Source organism: Heloderma suspectum, chromosome 3, assembly GCF_057233095.1.
Source record: "Heloderma suspectum isolate Gila_16-S chromosome 3, 16-S_ref, whole genome shotgun sequence".
NCBI lineage: Eukaryota > Metazoa > Chordata > Lepidosauria > Squamata > Helodermatidae > Heloderma > Heloderma suspectum.
Window position 1 is genome coordinate 201,660,001 of NC_139460.1, and position 20,633 is coordinate 201,680,633.

Below are 20,633 nucleotides of genomic sequence, written 5' to 3' on the forward strand. Positions count from 1 at the left end.
GCTCAAGTTCATATTCATTGCATCGGTGATGCTATCTAGCCATCTCATCCTCTGCTGTCCCCTTCTCCTTTTGCCTTCAGTCTTTCCCAGCATCAGGGTCTTTTCCAGAGAGTTTTCTCTTCGCATTAGGTGGCCAAAATATTTGAGCTTCAGCTTCAGTATCTGTCCTTCCAATGAGCACTCAGGGTTGATTTCCTTTAGGATTGACTGATTTGACCTCCTTGCAGTCCAGGGGACTCGTAAGAGTCTTCTCCAGCACCACAGTTCGAAAGCATCAGTCCTTTGGCACTCAGCCTTCCTTATAGTCCAGCTCTCACAGCCATACATTACTACTGGGAAAACCATAGCTTTGATTAGACGGACCTTTGTTGGCAAGGTGATGTCTCTGCTTCTTACTATGCTGTCTAGGTTTGCCATAGCTTTCCTTACTCTCCTCTACCTCCTCCTTGTTATGCAGAAACTCTCATTGCATCTTCCTCCCCATAACTTCATTTGTGCCAAGACTTTACCAGGATTCAGCAAATGAGTCTGTTTTCAAAACTAGGGCTAAGTTATGGAGAAACTCTGAGCATGAACTAAGTGCCTTTACCTCACCACTGAAGCTAGGGTTCATGCACCCCCCCATCCCCCAAATGACAAAACATGCATAGGACTGAGCTGAAAGGCTAGTCACTTCATTAGACGGAATTGGGTAGGCACTGTATTAAGCCTGCAGTACCATGCTCACAACTCAGGACTTATTTCTGAGTAAACATGCAGAACATCAAGGAGCAAACCTCTCTGTAAAAGTAACTTGTGCTGGAATCCTATGCACACTTTCCTGAGGGTAAGCCTCATTAAACATAATGGGGCTTCTGAACAGGCATACATAGGATTGCATAAATTAGCAATATTGATCTCCTCTCCACTTAAAAAACAAACCCCAAACTCCTATTTTTTTAATTAAAGCTTTCTGTTCATAGGAACATAGGAAGCTGCCTTATACTGAGTCAAGCCCTGGGTCCATCTAGGTCAGAATTGTTGACACTGACTGGCAGCAGCAGATCTCCAAAGTTTCAGGCAGGATTCTTTCGTAGCCCTACCTGGAGATGCTGGGGATTGAACCTGGGACCTTTTGCATGCCAAGCATGTGCTCTACCACTGAGCTGCAGCCCTTCCTACTGCTGGATAATGGCAACTGAACCCACTGTTCTCAAAGACTTGAGTGAGGAGAAGGAGAAAAACCAACCCTCTTGTCTGTTTGTATAAAGTCAAATGCAGTTCAGAACTTCTCTTGCCCACCGAAGATAATTCTCTTTAAGAATTCCCCCAGATATGCTCTGGGTGGAATAAAGAAGGGAAAGGAAGAAAGGATAGGAGAGGGAAGAAGAAAAGAATGGTGATTGGAAATGTGTGCGGGGGTGCGGGGCAGAGATAATTCCCTAATCCAAGTGGCTCCTTTCAGAGAGGTCCAGAGGAGGAAACCTCTGAAGGTTTCCTCCCTCAGAGGAATTTAGGAGGCTGTGCAGGGTTTGCAAGGACTGCACGTACTTAAATTAACTTTATGAGGTGAGGTGGCTGAGAGCTTTTTCTAGGTTTTTTAGAACTGTAGAACCTATTTAAAAGCCTCAGCAGTTTCTCGATCATGACACCACATAGTCCTAACCCTCCCTTTGGGATTATTTGAGTCCTACAGCTATTTCGGAGAAATTAAAGTGGAGGGGGAGAAAGAATTTTGTGGAGGCTGACTGGATCCTTTGCTATACTGAAGCTACTAAACTTCTGCAGAAGCCAAAGTTTCGAGTTCAGGGCGGTAAACTCCTAAAAAAAACCCTACACAGAGATTAGGGATAGTGACCTCCTAAAGGTCACATTAAACACCTTCTGATTAGGATCTTTAATCCCCTGGGTGACTTGAGTTTTTACTTTGAGAAAAGACTTTGAGAAAAGGAAACTTTAAGCATGGCTAGCACAAAAGCCACTGGACCTAACTGTCTGAAATTTGGTAGGTTCAGTCAGCTCTATAGGGCCTGCTAAGTCCCCAAATTCCATGAATTTATGTGGAAGCACAAAAAAATTACAGCTCTTTACTTTGACAGATTTTCTTGGAAAAAGCTAATTTTACCTGTGGCTAGCACAAAACCCGCTAGACCTAACTGTCTGAACTTTGGCAGGCTCAGTCATCTGTATAGGGGCTGCCAGGTCCCCAAATTCCATGCATGTATGTGGAAGCACAATATATATATATAGTTCTTTGCTTTGACGCATCTTCTTGGAAAAAGCAAATTTTACCTGTGGCTAGCACAAAAGTCACTAGGCCTACCTGTATGATATTTGGCAGGCTCAGTGAGCTCTATGGGAGCTGCCAGGTCCCCAAATTCCATGTACATTTGTGGAAGCACACAAAAATTATAGCTCTTTCCTTTGACAGATTTTCTTGAAAATAGCAAATTTTACCTGTGACTAACACAAAAGCCACTGGACCTAACTGCCTGAACTTTGGCATAGTCAATCAGCTCCATGGGAGCTACCAAGCCTCCAAATCTTATGTATTTATCACACAAACTAAAAACGTTATGGCCGTTTTTGTTTTCCAATGCAAGTTAATGGGAAAATGTAAAAAAAAAAAAAAAAAGGCAATTAGGACAGCTCAAAAGGTCCAGGGCACAGCTCAAAAAAGATCCAGGGCCCATGTTTTCTCATGATGCCCCTGGTCCTGACTTAGTCCTGGAAGTGGGAATCAGGTTGGCTTGCTTTACACATGCAGCAATCCTTGAGAATCCCTAAAGGGTATATTGTTTGCCTTTGGGGAACTGAAGCTGTTTTATAAACTAGTACCGGCTGGCTGGATACCTGTCACCTCCTGAGGAGGAAGAGAGAAGGAGGAAAAGAAGAAATGTTCCCTCCTTTTTTCTGAGTGGGAAAAATTCCTTAGGAAAACATGGACCCTCAAACACACGCAGGGTTTGGGGGGTGGTTTCTCCAGTTTTTTTAAATATTTTTTCTGAGCCTACACATATTCATTATTATTGCTTAATGAATTTATATACTGTTTACCTTATCAAAAGACCTCTAAGTGGTTTACAGAATCAGATATCAAAATACATAATAATAAATACAAAAACTCATTGGTTAAAAATGTTTGAAACCAAAGCTAAAAGCACAACAGTTAATAAACAAACTAACTTTGCTCCTTCCCTGTGCTCAGTTTGTATGTCTTTAAACAAAGCTATTTCAGAAATGCTGTATGTCTCCAGAGAACTTTCATAAGGAAAAGGGTCCTGGAGAAACTGGCCCTGGAACCTCCTGCCACTGAATAAGAAGCAACAAAACCAGATTTATTTCAGGGGTGATGTGTTATCATACTGCTTTTGAAAGGCCAGTCAGATCAGCAAAATAAGCAGCCTGTCACTGCTGACTAGTTTGCTTGGCTGATAAACGAAGGCTTCCAGAACTCTCCGAAGTGTTGGAAGCAGTTAAAAGCAATACAGAAGAATCCCATCGCTCTTATTCTAGGGGAAGTCAGAACAATGCTCATCCATAATGGCTTGTTTGCCTTGCTTGATTTTACCGGAAAACACTCAAAGCTCCAATCAAGCCCCTTTTTCACACTGTGGAGTTTGTGGCAAAAATGCTGAAAACACTTGGGTAAAAAAAGCCCATGGATATTGTCATTGTCAAGGGGCTACATGTAACGTTTTATTTGCACTCAAGTAATCTCTCCATTTGCTTGTGATTATTACTGAATATTGTAACACCAAGAAGAAAAATGATTCGGCAGCATGTCCGCTGAACTTGCGCTGGGAATGACTACAAGCTGCGAAGAATAAGCCCAAACCACTTTCGGCCATTATGAAGGCTGGAGAAGAAGAGGAGAGAATCAAAGGTGATTTGAGAGGCTTCTCTTTTAATTGTATACACTTGGGGAGCGAGGCACTGTTGTCTTTCATCCAGTAGGTTTTTGAAACAATACAAAAACCTGCCTGAGCTGTTTGCAAGCAGAGATGAAAGTGAGGTGCACCATGAGTGGTGACTCCCTCTTTGAGGTAGAACTAGTGGCTGCCATTCCATGTCTCTTTCTCCCCTCTCCCTTAGTAACATGTAGTATAACATAACAGGTGTACATTTTCCCACCCCTACCTCTCAGAATTGGCGGGAAATCCATGGCACAATGACGTCACAGCATATGTCATGATAAACTACGCCTATAGTCTTCAGCTTTTGCCCACCTGCAACCCACCTATATCCCAAACAAGAATTTGGGGACCAATTTATTTTTTTAAAAAACTCCTATCTTTCTTTGCATGGTGGTTGTGCTGCTGGTATGACCCACCTTAGGTCAGGCTGAGCCCCACCAGTAGGTCCCAGCCCACTAGTTAAAGACCAGTGCTCTCCAGTGCCTGTAAGGAGAAAGAAACATGGCAGTGGCAACTCCATCTTTGTCATCACATTTTCTAGTTCCACTCTCAAATAATTGCCTCCAGCTTTTTGAAAAAGCGATTGTCTCTCTCCAAATCTCAGTGTCTTTCCTTTCTTTTATTCCCTCTATCTATTCAAACTACTGCCAGTTCTTGTCCTTTCCAGTTACTCAGTTTTGCTAAACATTTTCTGCCCACTCCTTCTTTTAAAACTCTCCTCAGCTCCTTTATTTTACTCCGCTTGAATTTTACTTCAAAATTACAGTTATTTTACCCCACTTTATTTTACTCCGCCTGAAAGCAGTAGATGACCTGCTTTCTGGTTTACCTCACGGTCCTCTTTCTTCTATTCTGAATTCTGTAGCTTACTTTGTTCTTTTCTTTTTCTTTCTCATAATTGTCTTAGGGTGCAATTCTATGCTGGCTGGGGAATGGTGGGAGTTGTAGGACTTTTTTTCTCTCTAAATATGCATAGGATTGCATCTTTAACCTTCCTTCCTTCCTTCCTTCCTTCCTTCCTTCCTTCCTTCCTTCCTTCCTTGTTCCCTTCATTGGTTTCTTTCCCTCCATTGTATCCAGTTTAAACCCTTTTTGTTTTAAATGTCTGCACTCATCGGTCCCTTCTTTTCTCTCTTCAGACTAAATCCCTCTGCATGCCCTTCTATCATTTGGTGCTCTCCTGCTCTACAAACTGTTTTTTTTACTCAACTTTGTTATTTTTCTCTTTCTGCTTCCTACCCTTTCTTCTGAACTGTGCAGACTCCATCTCTCCCCATCATTAAACAATACCTGAAAACCTACTTATTTGAAATTGCCTTCCAAAGTTAAGCTTATTTGGCCTTGCTGTCTGTCTATGAGCCCTGGACTGATTTGGCAAAGGGAAGAAACCATTGATTGGTGTAATTTCTCTGGGGCTGGCCTCACTCAAATCAAAGAGAGAACAAGCTATGATGCACATCACTTGATTTAGAAGAAAATGTAGACTCGTTTGGTACATGCAAACAGTGGCTTCAAACTTGCCTCCACACAGTTAAGGCACTTCCAGACTAGGCTTTTATTGTGCAATTGCACTGTCTCATTCATGGAATTGGGGGGGGGGGAGACGGGGGCAGGGACCAGATGACATTATCTTCCATTTGGAGTTCTCCCGTGTTTCCCTGCCCCTTCCACCTTTTTTTTCTTGCCATAAAAAATCCATTAGGAAGAAAAGATGGAATAGCTTTTTCACTGTTAATGCCAGATGCCCTCTACCTGGAAGCATCCTGTATGTAAGGAGAATCTGAAATATAAGCTGCAGAGTTATTCCAGTGGGCCATCGCATTGTGTAAAGATGAAAGCAAAGCCCAAACCACCTCCTGAATTTTCTACAGCTCTTCCATTGTGGTGGTGATAATGTGGATTAAGTCAGAACCAAAGATGCTTTCCAGAGAGAGAAAACCTTTTTATCATTGCATTAACCTAGCACAGGGAAAGCCTTGGACTCATCTCAGAAATCAACAGTCCATTTCAGCCTGCCATTTTGTGACTGCTGCTTCCCGCAATGCTTCTGAATTGGTGCCTTTTGACTTTAGTCTAATGAGAAATATTCCCTTAAGGAGATGGTTTTACAAATACACTGGGGAAGGGCCTTAGCTCAGTCCAGAGCTCATGCTGTCAGTGTAGAAGGTCCCAGATTCAATCCCTGGCATTTCCAAGGAGGGCTGGGGAAGGTCCCTGTCTGGAACCCTGGAGAGCCACTGCCAGTCAGTGTAGACCATGGGTGCAGGACCATATCAGGGTGGGGAGCCAAACTGCCCCCCCACTGGGCCATCCATGGGCCAGATCATATCAGTGGGCATGGACAAGCCGACTGACATCACCCTGCCGCCTATTCCATGCTTCTCTCAGCATGGAGGAATGGGCCCAGCCATGCCTGGGAGGAGCAGCTGCTCCTTCCAGCTCCAGCTGAGTACCCAGCTTCATGCGGCTTGCATCATCCCCATGGGGGCAGCATGTGCTGTGCGAAAGGACTCAGCTGGCACTGGGAAGAGCAGCTGTTCCTCCCAGAGCCGGCGGAGTCCTCTGCCACCCGCATCCCCACTGTTATAGCTGATCTCAGGGGGGCTTCCTGGACACAAAACCTCCATGGATGGATGCAGAACCTCTGCAGGCTGGATTAGGCCTGTAGGCCTGAGGTTTGCATCTCCAGTGTAGACAATACTGAGCTAGACGGACCAGTAGTCTGACTTGGTATAAGGTAGCAGCTTCCTATGAATCGTATGAACCTATGAATCCTAGTTAAGAAGCCCTGCAGAACTGTCACAACTCATCATGTGGTGATGAGCATAGCCCTGACTCAGACTTGGAGCAGCTCGGCGGGTTCATAGAGGTCTGGGGAATGCTACAATGCCAGCCCCAAAAGCCAATATTATTTGGAACAGAGGGTGTCCTGTCTAAGCTACCAGATCATGGTGATGCAACTTCCCCCCCGTTTTTTTAAGAGTACAATTTGTAGAGCTGGTGTAGTAGAGTTGACTGAGAGGTGAACGTTCTGCAGTGATGTACGCATGCATTCACAACACTTGGGGCTTTTTTTCTACACTTGATGACTGACAACTGCCTGTGCTTGAACCAATGTGAACATCCCATCTGTGTATTTTATCAGTTCATTTGCACACACCTTACCACCTAATGTTGCAGTCACCAGGTAATGAACATGCATGTGTGAAAGAGCCCTCTGTTACACTCAGAAAAACAGAAGTGGTTATATTTACTGTACTGATGGAAAAAGAACAGAAAAGGGCGTATGGGGAAGACTTGGTGGTTGCATACAAAAGCAAGACATGCTGCCCAAATATTTCATGGTCAGCTAGACTATTATTTCATGGTCGACTATTATTATTATTAATTATTTACATTTCTATACCGCCCCATAGCCAAAGCTCTCTGGGCAGTTTACAAATGTTAAAACATTAAAAATACAATATGCAAAATTTAAAAATATAAGAAACACACAAACAGACAGCATATATCTAAAAACAACTCTGAGCAATCAGCCAAACCATAAAACAAACCCAGGATCAATTAAAACTCATCACATGGTGCCAAATGCCTGGGAAAGAGAAAGGTTTTGACCTGGCGCCAAAAAGGTAACAACGCTGGTGCACTCAACACAGCGCTGGGGAATCCCTCCCCCCCTTACCTGTGATCACAGCTTGGAGATAAGAGTGGGGATTCCTCTCCCCACCTCCTCCCCAATTCCCGGCAGGGATGGGGCTTGTAGAAGGGGCAGGTTGGATTGGGCTGGCAGGCCGGAGGTTCTGCACTGATGGGCTTGAGAGAGGCCATTGTGCTTTCTTCTCCCTTGGAACCAGCAATATAGTTTGCCAGGGCTGATGTGTTTTAGTGGCTACAGGGTGGCTTAGTGGCAGCTGTTCTCACAGTGCCCCCAATAGCCCCAGCACCCTTGGTGTGCCAGCCCTACCTTGATGTATATTTTAGTCTGGAACACAAAGAGGCCTCTGCTTGTTTAGACCAGCCTTGGCAAACCTTGTGGCCTCCACATCTTTTGGACTACAGCCCCCATCATGTTCCAGCCATGCTGGCTGGGGATGACTGGGGTTGCAGTCCAACACATCTGGAGTGCCCCAGGTTGGGCAATGCTGTTTTAGTCCATGAACTGTGAAAACAAGGCAAGACACAGAGAGCTAATTTCAGTGGGGGAGAAGAAAACAATCAAAGGAAGAAAGGCCTTTTTTAAAAAAGGATTTTTCCCTTCCAGAAAACAGATCTAGGCCTGAGGCTGGCAGACTTCCCAAACAACAAAATATAACCATGGGCAGAGCTGGCAATCTGAGGTGTTTTCATTTGCATGAGAAAGCAGTAAGAGGGGGATGGGGGGAAGAAGTTTGAGAGCATTGCTTGGTAAAGCACACAGAATACGCAAATGTTGCCTTTCTCTGTGTTACTTCACTCCAGCTGAAAGTTGTAGAGCATCTTTGCACTAGTCTCCCCCGCCTGGAGATCCCAGGAAAAGCTGGGACACTTTTCCACCAAATCACAGGAAGAGGCACTGGCAAGTACTGCTCCACTTCCAGGTTTGGAATATAAAGGGTCTGTACAAATGCTGGGGAATGAGGTGGTAGAGTCCTGAAATGGTAGAATGGACTGTGCCACTTCATATGTGTGTGTTTTAAAATCCCTGCATGGAGAAAACTAACACATTAAGGAGAGGAGCCAGTTTGCTAGTTTTCTTCGTGCAGGGACATATTTTTAAACATGGTGGAACATTGTTTGTTCACTGTTATAAAAATGTATACCCCAACCTTCAAAAATATTTTTTCTCATTGTAGCTTACAAATATCAATAAAACATAGGCCATAAAAATACAATAGCTTTAAAGTTACATAATAAATAAAAAGAACATAAGATTGATTCCAGAGGGAGCAAAACTATTTTAAGTCCTGGGAAAGTAAGACTTTCTTTTTTGCCTGATGCCGAAAAGACAGGAAAGTTGATGCCAGGTGAACCTCCCTGAGGAGAGCCTTCTACAACCACAGCACCACCACTGACAAGACCCTCTCTTGTGTTGCCACTCTCCTCAGCTTAGTAGGCAGGGGCACCCGGAGCAGAACCTCCAAAGATGGGCCTGTTAGTGTGCTCCCCCTCCCCCTCAAATGCACTTCACTTTGGCTGGATAATGCCTCTTGTTTTTAGTGTTTCTTTCATTGGTTTCCTCCTCTAGTATGCTAAATGTCCCTGTCTCCCTGCCCACGCACACACACACACTCACCTCCTCTGCAGGGCCGACCTCAGCTTTCACTCAGTGCTTTATGTACTTTCCCATTGTTTCAGCCACTCAGGCCCCAAAGCAAAAACTTTCCCATGTATGGAGTTTATCAGAGCCAGAGTTCCTCTGTTCCCACTGGAAGATATAAGACTGCAGCAGAGTCCCAGGCATTCTTTGGAGGCTGCAAGCTCTCTCCACCCATGAGCAACCACCATCCTATTTCAATGCAAATCTTCTTAAAACAGCCCAGGCGGAAAGGTCTCCTGACCTTTCCAAATTCCTCGCATGACGCTGGTGGCATTGTGTGAACATTTATGGTTTGTTTTGTTGTCTACTCCACCTGCCTTTTTACAAGAGAGAAGTATTTATATCAGCACAGTGTGATGGGAACAGTGTTCCCACCCCTGGCTTGAGAAAACTTATTTGCCATAGTTAGTGACCTGTGCCAACACAATTCTGTGCAGAACTAGATTGAGGGCCCCTTACCACATAGCAATGACCCAGTTCATACCTAACGGCTAACTATGGGTCGTTTAACCCATAGTTAGCTATGGCCACGTGGCAGCGAGTGAGCGCATTGTCTCCCACATGCTTGTCGCTTCTGCTTTTAATCAACAACCCAGGAACGGGGTTGATGTCTGAACCCAGAACTCTGGGTTGTTTAGGTGTCAAACAACTCAGAGTTAACCCAACAACAAACTATGGGCAATTGCTGGTTTAACTCTGGGTTGCTTAACTCCTAAACAACCCAGAGTTCCAGGTTCAGATGTAACGATAAGAACCCAGGAATGGGGCATTCCTGGGGTGTTGATCGAAAGCAGAAGTGACAAATGCATGGGAGGCAGTGCGCTCTTTCGCTGCTGCTTGGTCCCAACAATTCCTTGGTTAAACAACCTGGTCATTGTCATTATGTGCAAGCTGGGACATTTTGTAACATCACAAAGGCATGGAACTTCCTTTCCCTTGTTTGTGTAGTTGTTCAGTCGTTAAGTCGTGTCCGACTCTTCGTGACCCCATGGACCATAGCACGCCAGGCCTTCCTGTCCTCTGCTCTCTCCCCGAGCATGCTCAAGTTCATATTCATTGCATCGGTGATGCTATCTAGCCATCTCATCCTCTGCCGTCCCCTTCTCCTTTTGCCTTCAATCTTTCCCAGCATCAGGGTCTTTTCCAGGGAGTTTTCTCTTCGCATTAGGTGGCCAAAATATTTGAGCTTCAGTTTCAGTATCTGTCCTTCCAATGGGCAGTCAGGATTGATTTCCTTTAAGATTGACTGATTTGACCTCCTTGCAGTCCAGGGGACTCGTAAGAGTCTTTTCCAGCACCACAGTTCGAAAGCATCGATTCTTCTGCGCTCAGCCTTCCTTATAGTCCAGCTCTCACAGCCATACGTTGCTACTGGGAAAACCATAGCTTTGATTATACGGACCTTTGTCGGTAAGGTGATGTCTCTGCTTCTTACTATGCTGTCTAGGTTTGCCATAGCTTTCCTCCCAAGGAGCAAGCGTCTTTTAATTTCATGGCTACAGTCACCGTCTGCGGTGATCTGGGAGCCCAAGAAAATAAAATCTGTCACTGCTTCCATTTCTTCCCCTTCTATATGCCAGGAAGTGATGGGGCCAGATGCCATGATCTTAGTTTTTTTAATGTTGAGTTTCAAACCAGCTTTTGCACTCTCCTGTTTCACCCTCAACAAGAGGCTCTTTAGATCCTCTTCGCTTTCTGCCATTAGGGTGGTATCGTCTGCATACCTGAGGTTGTTGATAATTCTCCCGGCAATCTTAATTCCGACCTGTGACTCATCCAACCTGGCATTTCTCATGATGTACTCTGCATATAAATTAAGTAAGCAGGGCGACAATATACAGCCTTGTCGTACTCCTTTCCCAATTTTGAACCACTCGGTTGTTCCATGTCCGGTTCTTACTGTTGCTTCTTGACCCTCGTACAGGTTTCTCAGGAGACAGGTAAGGTGGTCTGGTACTCCCATCTCTTTAAGAATTTGCCAGAGTTTGTTGTGATCCACACAATCAAAGGCTTTAGTGTAGTCAATGAAGCAGAAATAGACGTTTTTCTGGAATTCTCTGGGTTTCTCCATTATCCAGCGAATGTTGGTGATTTGATCACTAGTTCCTCTGCCTCTTCAAAACCTCGCTTGTACTTCCGGTAGTTCTTGGTTCACACACTGCTGAAGCCTAGCTTGTAGGATTTTGAGCATAACCTTGCTGGCATGTGAAATGAGCGCAATTGTACGGTAGTTTGAACACTCTTTGGCATTGCCCTTCTTTGGAATTGGAATGTAAACTGACCTTTTCCAGTCTTGTGGCCACTGTTGAGTGTTCCAAATTTGTTGGCATATTGAGTGCAGCACTTTAACAGCATCATCTTTTAGGATTTTAAATAGCTCAGCTGGAATACTGTCATCTCCACTAGCTTTGTTGTTAGTAATGCTTCCTAAGGCCCACTTCACTTCACTCTCGAGGATGTCCGGCTCAAGTTCAGTGACCGCACTATCATGGCTATCAGGGACATTCAGATCTTTCCTGTATAGTTCTTCTGTGTATTCTTTCCACCTCTTCTTAATCTCATCTGCTTCTGTTAGGTCCCTGCCTTCTTTGTCCTTTATTATGCCCGTCTTTGCACAAAACGTTCCCTTGAGATCTCCGATTTTCTTGAAGAGATCTCTAGTCTTTCCCATTCTATTGTTTTCCTCGATTTCTTTGCATTGTTCCTTTAAGAAGGCCTTCTTGTCTCTCCTTGCTATCTTCTGGAACTCTGCATTCAGTTGGATATATCTTCCCCTTTCTCCCTTGCTTTTCGCTTCCCTTCTTTCCTCAGCTACTTGTAAAGCCTCATCAGACAGCTGTATATCAGACATCAGACAGCCTCCACTGTATATTCATAAGGAATATGATTTAGGTCATACCCGAATGGTTTAGTGGTTTTCCCTACATTCTTCAATTTAAGCCAAAATCTTGCAAGAAGCAGCTCATGATCTGAGCCACAGTCAGCTCCAGGTCTTGTTTTTACTGACTGTATAGAGCTTCTCCATCTTTGGCTGCAAAGTACATAATCAATCTGATTTCGATATTGACCAACTGGTGATGTCCATGTGTAGAGTCACCTCTTGTGCTGTTGGAAAAGAGTGTTTGCTATGATCAGCGTGTTCTCTTGGCAAAACTCTCTTAGCCTTTGTCCTGCTTCATTTTGTACACCAAGGCCATGCTTGCCTGTTATCCCGGTGATTTCTTGACTTCCTACTTTAGCATTCCAATCCCCTATGATGAAGAGGACATCTTTTTTTGGTGTTAGTTCTAGAAGGTGTTGTAGGTCTTCACAGAACCGATCAACCTCAGCTTCTTCGGCCTCAGTGGTTGGGGCATAGACTTGAATTACTGTGATGTTGGATGGTTTGCCTTGGATTTGTACTGAGATCATTCTATCGTTTTCGAGATTGTATCCCAGTACTGCTTTTCCCACCCTTTTGCCGACTATGGGTGCTACTCCATTTCTTCTAAGGGATTCTTGCCCACAGTAGTAGATATAATGGTCACCTGACTTAAATTCGCCCATGCTTGTCCATTTTAGTTTGCTGATTCCCAAGATGTCGATGTTTGATCTTGCCATCTCATGTTTGACCACCTCCAGCTTATTCATTGATCTGACATTCCAGGTTCCTAAACAATATTGTTCTTTACAGCATCGGATTTTCTTTTCACCACCAGACACATCCACAGCTGAGTGTCCTTTCAGCTTTGGCCCAGCCGCTTCACTCTTTCTGGCGCTACTTGGAAATACCCTCTGCTCTTCCCCAGTAGTATATTGGACACCTTCCGACCTGAGGGGCTCATCTTCCGGCGTCATATCTTTTAGCCTTGTGATAAGTTCCATGGGGTTTTCTTGGCAGGAGTACTGGAGTGGGTTGCCATTTCCTTCTCCAGTGGACCACATTTTGTCAGAACTCTCTGCCATGACCTGTCTGTCTTGGGTGGCACTGCACGGCATAGCTTATGGCTTCACTGAGTGACGCAAGCCCCTTCGCCACACAAGGCAGTGATCCATGAAGGGGGCCCTTGTTTGTACCAAAGCATATAGTGAGTAGAGTACAGTGGTGTAGTGGCACCAGTACTCCTGTGCTGGGAATTTTTGATTAGCAGGGACACTGATGTCATCTGCACCCCACCCCCCACCTGACGCCCTTGTTCCCTCTGAGCTTAGCTGTAATCCTTACAGTAGCTGGAAGGAAATGAATGTTCTCAGCAGCAATATATAGTTGTGAGCTACCCCTGTTGTAATACAAAGTATTTTGGGGTGGCTTGGTCTTGAATGGGCAATTAAGACCCAATAGCTTTGCAAAAGGCCTGCTCCTGGCAGAGAAGAAAACTACTAGAACTGGTTTGTTGATATGGATCGACACAGCTGCCTGGATTTTTGGCCTCTCTTTGGGAGCATGACTATAGCAACCATCATGATGAGCACCTGCACGCCAAAATTTACCACTGTGTGCCAGCCTTTATTTTCATCCAAAATGCTGGATCTGTGAGATGAGCCCATACAGGCAGGCCAGAGATAGCATCCTAACAGAACTTGCTGGGTTGGGGGTGGAGCCTGAGTGGAATCCAGAGGGTTGTGGGCAGAAAGTGGGAGGGCCCTAACATATGCTTTGCATGCAGAAAGGTCCCAGGTTCAGTCTCCAGCATCTACAGGTGGGACCAAGAAAGACTCCTGTCTAGAACCCTGGAAAGCCACTGCCGGTTAGTGTAGATCAGCCTTCCCCAACCTGGTGCTCTCTAGATGTGTTGGACTCCCACCACCCCTGATAACTAGCCATCCTGGCTGGAGGCGATGGCAGTTGTGGTCCAGAACATCTGCAGAGCACCAGGTTGGGGAAGACAATATTGAGCTAAATGGACCAACGGTCTGATTCGGTATAAGGCAACTCCCTCTGCTCCGATGACCTAGCAGCAGAATCTGACAGGTAGAGCCAAGGCAGACCCTGACTGGTTGTCACTCAGATCATAGGTGGAGGTTGGCAGAAGCTGGTTGTTTACTGGCTTCTCAGATCTCAGCGCTAGTAATGGGACGGGACATGATTTTGCATGGGACCTGCAAAATGCCATCCAGTTAAAAAGCCTAGGGATGAGAAGGTGTGCGCTCATGTATAGTGTCATGTGTTTGAGGTCAGCCTATATTACCTCCAGGGGTACCTTACAACTCAGTGCTGCTGAGTACAAAGAGATTGAAGATTTCCACCAGCCCTGTAACTCTTGAACTGGTAACATTTGTTCTACAAGGCCTGAGGGGGTAGGAGGAAGTGAATCTGGGGGAAGGGTGAATCACAGGGCTTCATCACACAAGGCTAAAAACCCTGCAATTCACCGGGGCTTCTGCTTCCGGAATCTTTGTGGGATAAGATCCGGTCCTTTCCAGGTGGCTTTAAAAAGAACCCCTAAACTTCTCAATGAGAGCTATGTGTTTCATTACAAAGCCACTAGGTGGCACTGTTGTTTTATTTGTAATTAAAGCAATTTTAAACCGCACACCATCATTTATGTCCACTCCATGGCGGGAGAAGGGAAAATGCCAGACTTTCCTTATCATGGAAGACAACTTAACAGAGCTCACAAAGAGCTGGAGGTTCCCTGAATGAGGGCTGCATCGTGTACATGACCCCCAAATGTCTGTAAGCAATCTCCATAGCAGGATAAAAGCCTAGTGTGCAGGAGCCCTAAGACAAAAGGTGAGAGCTACTTCTGTCTTGCAGGAGAAGATCCCTAGGCAGTTGAGAGGAAGCAGAGATTCAGGGAATGCTTGGAGTTGTGATGCTGTAGGCCTTCATCCTGAGCTCAGTGTAAATAAACCTTCTATAAAAGAAACATCAAAGTCTCCAGTGCCCTCCTTCCAGGAAACAAGTCTGAGGTCTGAGTAAGTGATGAAGCCCCTGCTAGTTCTCCCCTTGCAGGATTGGGGTGCAAGAGCGTAACTATATATATATATATATATATATATATACACACAGTATACGTATAGCTGGCTCGCCAACAGGTATGTAGGGAAACTAGTCAAAAGGGGGGCAGGATTCTTATGCCTTTTATAGTTACCTTAATGAGGGGCTCTTTCTGTGTTACACAGAAGACAGAAATCAACAGGGAAGGCTTTTCCCCAGCATGGCAATGCAACAATAAGAAATGTGGTTGATTTCTCCCTGCACAGCTCTCATTAAAGGCAGAGAGAGCCTGCTTGTAAAAATGACGATGCTTGCCTGATTTATAGAGTTCCCTGGTGGCTAGTTTCATATTTCCTTCCTGTGTTTCCCTCTTCTTGCCTAGGAACTGGTGCTCCTTCATTCGGTCCCGAATGGCCACGTATGCAGCTGCTTGCAAGACCGAGAAGTATATCATTAAGTCACAGCAGCCATGTCCAAATGGGGCTCCAGAATGCCAGAAGATCATGTAAGTTGGCAGCTCTTCCTCTTAATGAGGTTTCATGATAGTTTTAAGGCAGAGGTGGGCAACTCCTGGCTCTCCAAATGTTTTGGACTACAATTCCCATCAGCCCTAGTGAGCACAGTCAAAGTTGAGGGATGATGGGAGTTGTAGGCCAAAATATCTGGAGGGCCACAAGTTGTCCACCTCTGCTTTAAGGCCTCGTCTACCCTATGAATAGGGATTGTAGTCTGTCGGGTTCCTGTTGGGTTCCTTTTAAATCAGTTTAAGGGTAATGTGGATGTTCCCCAGCCTGACTCCTTTGCGAATCACACTGCTGCTTGAGACATTATTAACGCACGGCCCAAATAAACACGAACAGAAGTTCATTGCATGTCACAACCTGGAAAGACAAATTTGGGAAGTTCATTATTTACCAGATCAGATTATGTCAGATGTTCAAAGCTGATTGTTTAATTGTAACCAGAAGCAGAAGCTCAACTAAGTGAGGTAGTCTGGCAATATAGATAGTTTGATTGATTCCCATGAAGTCACTGCCAAATTTTGCCCAAAGAAGAATTCAGCAGTACAGTTGAGATTCTCTCAACTGGAACATGAATTTACATTTTTCTTAAATTTATTGGGGAATTCAGATACTGCATTGTTTCTCAGCCTACTTGATAATGACAGACTCAGTGAAGCTCCCCAACTTTGGCCAAGAGGAATCATGCAGTATGCGAATCTGCCTGAAAAATCTTAGCTCAACTGAAGCTACCAGTGTTTGGCTCCAAGGAGCTGAGCCATGTCCACGAGCATAGCCATAAACCCAAGTTCAAGAAAGCTAACAAATGAACCTAACAAACCCAAGCTAACGAAGCCAACTTCCCTTTCCATCACCTTCATAAGGACCCTCCAGGAGCCCGTGTGACTGAGCTTGCCATGTGATCAAGTGTTGTCGGATTGCTTTGTCATTTTGGACACAGAATGGAGTAATCAAATGCTTAACTAGTGCACAGAATTTCAATATTGTTAAGGCCAGTTACTGAACCTGACTTAGACCTCATTCAAAGTTGTACATGCAATGAAAAGGAGAGTGCAGCTTGATATATTTTTTCTAAATTAATTGTTTCTGTGTTTTTAATCATAATCACTTGGCATAAACGGTTGGTCCCAGAAACAAATCATGTTGCCCACCTGCTATCTGTCAAGCATTTCCTTTCTCCCCCACCCCTCTAGGTACAGGACGGCTTTCAAACCAATCTACCAGGTAAAACAAAAAGTTGTCACCTCTTTGCATTGGAAGTGCTGCCCTGGCTACATTGGCAAGAACTGTGAACACCATGGTAAGTAAGGCCACAAGGCAAAGAAATGTTGAGGCTAGACAGAACAGGAGGGACATCCTGTAGAATATTCTGGGTCACATTATAGGCACCCAGTTTGTGCAGGGTGCTGGCCAGATTCGTTTGGTCTACCTCTTACCCCAAGCTCCCTTCTGACATTAGTGTTGAGGTGTGGGAGTAATTGCCACTCAGCTCCTTCTCCTGCTGCAAAGGTAACCACAGAAAACCCTGTCCACATGGGAGGAGTCCACCACGCTGCTCCTTCCCATGCCAGACATTGCCCAGGTCTCCAGAAAGAGTGTGGGAAGGAGCAGTGCTGTGGACTTCGCCCACATGCCCTGCGGTTTCTGATATCTCACTAGAAGCACAGGAAGTAAACATGCCATTAAGTAAAAATGCCCTAACCCAGAAGGGTCTTCTAGACTAGTCTTCTCCAACCTGGCGTTTTCCAGATGGTTTGGACTACAAACCTCATTGTTCATGACCATTAGTAATACTGGCTGGGGCTGATGATGGGTTGTAGCCCCAAAACATCTGGAGGACTCCAGGTTGCAATAGAGGAAGGAGGTGGTGATGGTGGTGGTGCACCGAGAGCAAATGTAGTAGTTGCTAAGAAACTGAGCAGTGAAGCAGGAAGTCCCCAGTTCAAATCTTGCCTCTACCATGAGCAGACTAAGTAGGTGGCCTTGCACACCCTGCCGTAGCTTGGATCCTGAGAACCATAAATGGGAGGACGATCATGGGAGGGGACTTTGCCACCCTCCGCTTCCCTCTGCAGCCGCCTGTGCTCCTGAAAAGCCTCTCCGGAGGATTTGGGACCTTCCTGAACAGCATGGGGTGGGGTGCTGGGTACTGCTGGGGAAGGGAATGGGCCAAAATTGAGAGGTGGTACTTTGTGCAGGGGGAACTCCACCCAGTTTTTGCATGGTGCCTTCCCCCTCCTGCACCCCCCAGCCCACAACATAGTCCACACTGTTCAGGAGGGCTGCCCAATCCTCTGGAGAAGCTTTTTTGGGCACAGGCGGTTGCAGAGGGGAGGGGAGGATAGCAAAGTCCCTTTCTGTGAACACCCTTCCTTTCACCATTCTCAGGATCCAGGCCTATATCTCTCAACCTCAATCTTCTCATCTGCAAGATGGGGAGAGTGCTGGCCTACTTTACAGGGCTTTCGTAGTGATGATAAAACTATATGTGAAATACTTTGATCTAAAAGTTAAGGATTATTTATAAATTCGGTGCTATAAAATGGATGCTAATACATTAGCATGGCTGGCAGAAAAAGATTAAAGTCTAGGATGCTTTAGGAATAAAATACTTTACCTAAATAAATAAATAAATAAACAAACAATTTCCACGCACCCACCCACTGAGCTGTGAAAAGCCAAGGCATAAGGAAAATCACCGATACATCAAACTTCACTTGCAGAGCCTAATTTTCTTCCGGTGCCCACCAATCAGCCAGGACGCTGGGAGGAAGAAAGAGAAGCATTCTTGAGCCAAAGTATGTTTGAATTCAGTATATTGTTCCACAATTAGAATAATGTGTCCCAGATCCTGTTCTAACGAAATGGAAAGCTTATCCTTCTGTATGGCATTTCTTCATACTGTTACCAGATAGATGAAGATGATGACTTTGCGATGGAGAAGGCTTACTTATGTTGAACGGAGGTTCCTGTATAATAAATAATTGATAATTAATAATCATTATTATCCTTTATTTATATACTACTTTTTGCATGGAATAGACTTAGGCAAAAGGATGGTGCCAGTAGAAGGTTTTTTTCCTAACTGCTGCATGGCAGGATTTTTACTGAGATTCTACCTGGGGAGGGAAGGCTTCAACCTCCCTAACTCCCTGTGTGCTGTGGTGCCACTGAGCTATGGCCTGGGTTCTACGTGCAGGAGGAAATCAGAGAACTTGACATGGTGGTGGAATGACTCACCTGCTGCTTCTCCTGGGCCTCTGGATCACAGGGGTTTTAGCGCTGAGCTGGCCCTACTATTAGGCAGAGTGAGGTGGACGCCTCAGGCAGCTGATTTTGGGTATCATGAAAGGGCAACAAACTGTTAATTATTGAATCTATCTAATCTACTATTCTTGCATTTTTACTGCCAGTGAGAGGGAGAGGTGCTTATGGGATTTCCAGGTGCCAAGATAACTACGTACCTTGACGTGGGGGTGGGTGCCATTTGCAGCCAATGTTGTTAAGCCAGCCCTGTGATGGCAGACAGAGTGCAGCAGGAGGTGGGTGACCACCCCTTCATTAACCATTTGTAAAGCTTCATTGCAATGTTCTAGAATGCTTTCCTCATTCCGGGGGCCACCTTCCATACGAAGGTAGCCCCGAAAGGGTTTTATCTGTTGTTGTTTCTCTGCAACCAACACCTTCATTGCTGGATTCAGGGGACATTATAGAAGCCCATCAGAGCCACGAAGCCCTGTTGGCGGATCTGCAGAATGATATTCATCAGGCAACAAACAACTTGGGAGTCTTACAGAAGGCGCTTCAGCCTAACGTCAGTAGCACAAACGGAGAAGAGAGCCACAAGCCATCAGGTGTGTGGGAGAGAGGAGCAGCTTCAGAAGCCACAGGGGAACAGGGGGGCACAAATCAATGACATGCAACCCAATGAACATTTTGGGATGGCTGGTCCACAAGAGTTGTGTGTTTGGGTGCATATTATATATTATAATAATAGACAAAGCAACTAAATATGTATTATACGTGCGCACGCGTGTGTGTGTATTGCACACATACCATACACATCCATGTGTTTGTAAGACCTGAAATCTCACGTGCACACACAGAGTTACTGACCATACCAATCTAATTCCTCATCTCCTTCCCCAACTTAGTCATGAAATTCCATGTGATCTGGGACCAGTCACTGCTTTTCAGCCTAACCACACCTACCTCATAGGGTTGCTGTGAGGATAAAACGGCGGTAGGGGAGATGGCCATGTATGCCACACTAAGCTTCTTGGAGGAAGGGTGGAATTAGAATGTAATAAATAATAATTTTGTCCTGCTTGCCATGCCTGATGGCTGTCCACTGCTGGAGAAAGGATGCTGGATTAAACAGACAGACCTTCAGTTTGATCCAGCAGAGCTCCTTTTATGTTCCTGTATAAACATAAATACACTGTATAAACAGTGGATGCAATCAGGTTTCTGCTTACGTTATATCCCAGAGAAAGAGATGGCACAAAACCATGACTGTTTGTTTGCAATTTGGTCTTTGCATTTTACTTTACAGAAATAAAATAGATTTGGAGAAGATGGCCATCATCCCAGGAAACAATTGAATAAGTATAAATCTGGGATTGGGCCAAATATTAAAGGTGAAATGAGGCAGTGTAGTGGTTAAGAAAATCAATCGGGTCCAAATTGGCCACCAAATTGATAGGTGACATTTGGGGAGCTGCTGCCAGTTAGCCTCCCTCTGCACCCCCATCTGCAATATGGGGGATAATAACACATTAGCGCATGCTAATGCTGCAGTGTGCTGTACTTCAGGCTGCCCTTGAACCCAGTTCAGAGAAGCTTCGGTTGGTGCAGACTGTCACATGTTCAAGGAGACTCCTCTCCCGCTTTCCAATCAGGGAGGAGCCTCCTTGAACACATGACATCAGCCATCTGCATGGCATCCTGTTACCCTTCCAAGCACAATTCAAGGTGCTGGTTACCATTTCTGGAACCTG

The 20,633-nt window shown here is 45.1% G+C and overlaps 1 protein-coding gene across 2 annotated transcripts in view; it reads left to right on the plus strand.

Annotated features, from left to right (window-relative positions):
* Positions 1 to 20,633, plus strand: part of MMRN2 (multimerin 2) — a 39,157-nt gene that overhangs the window by 8,812 nt on the left and 9,712 nt on the right. The window contains exons 2-5 of one of the 2 annotated variants that reach the window (XM_084841877.1): positions 15,495 to 15,617; positions 16,827 to 16,933; positions 18,357 to 18,431; positions 19,335 to 19,487. In XM_084841877.1, the coding sequence (XP_084698003.1) occupies positions 15,495 to 15,617; positions 16,827 to 16,933; positions 18,357 to 18,431; positions 19,335 to 19,487 (458 nt within the window). The remainder of the gene's footprint in view (positions 1 to 15,494; positions 15,618 to 16,826; positions 16,934 to 18,356; positions 18,432 to 19,334; positions 19,488 to 20,633) is intronic. The other variant, XM_084841878.1, reaches the window with a different exon arrangement.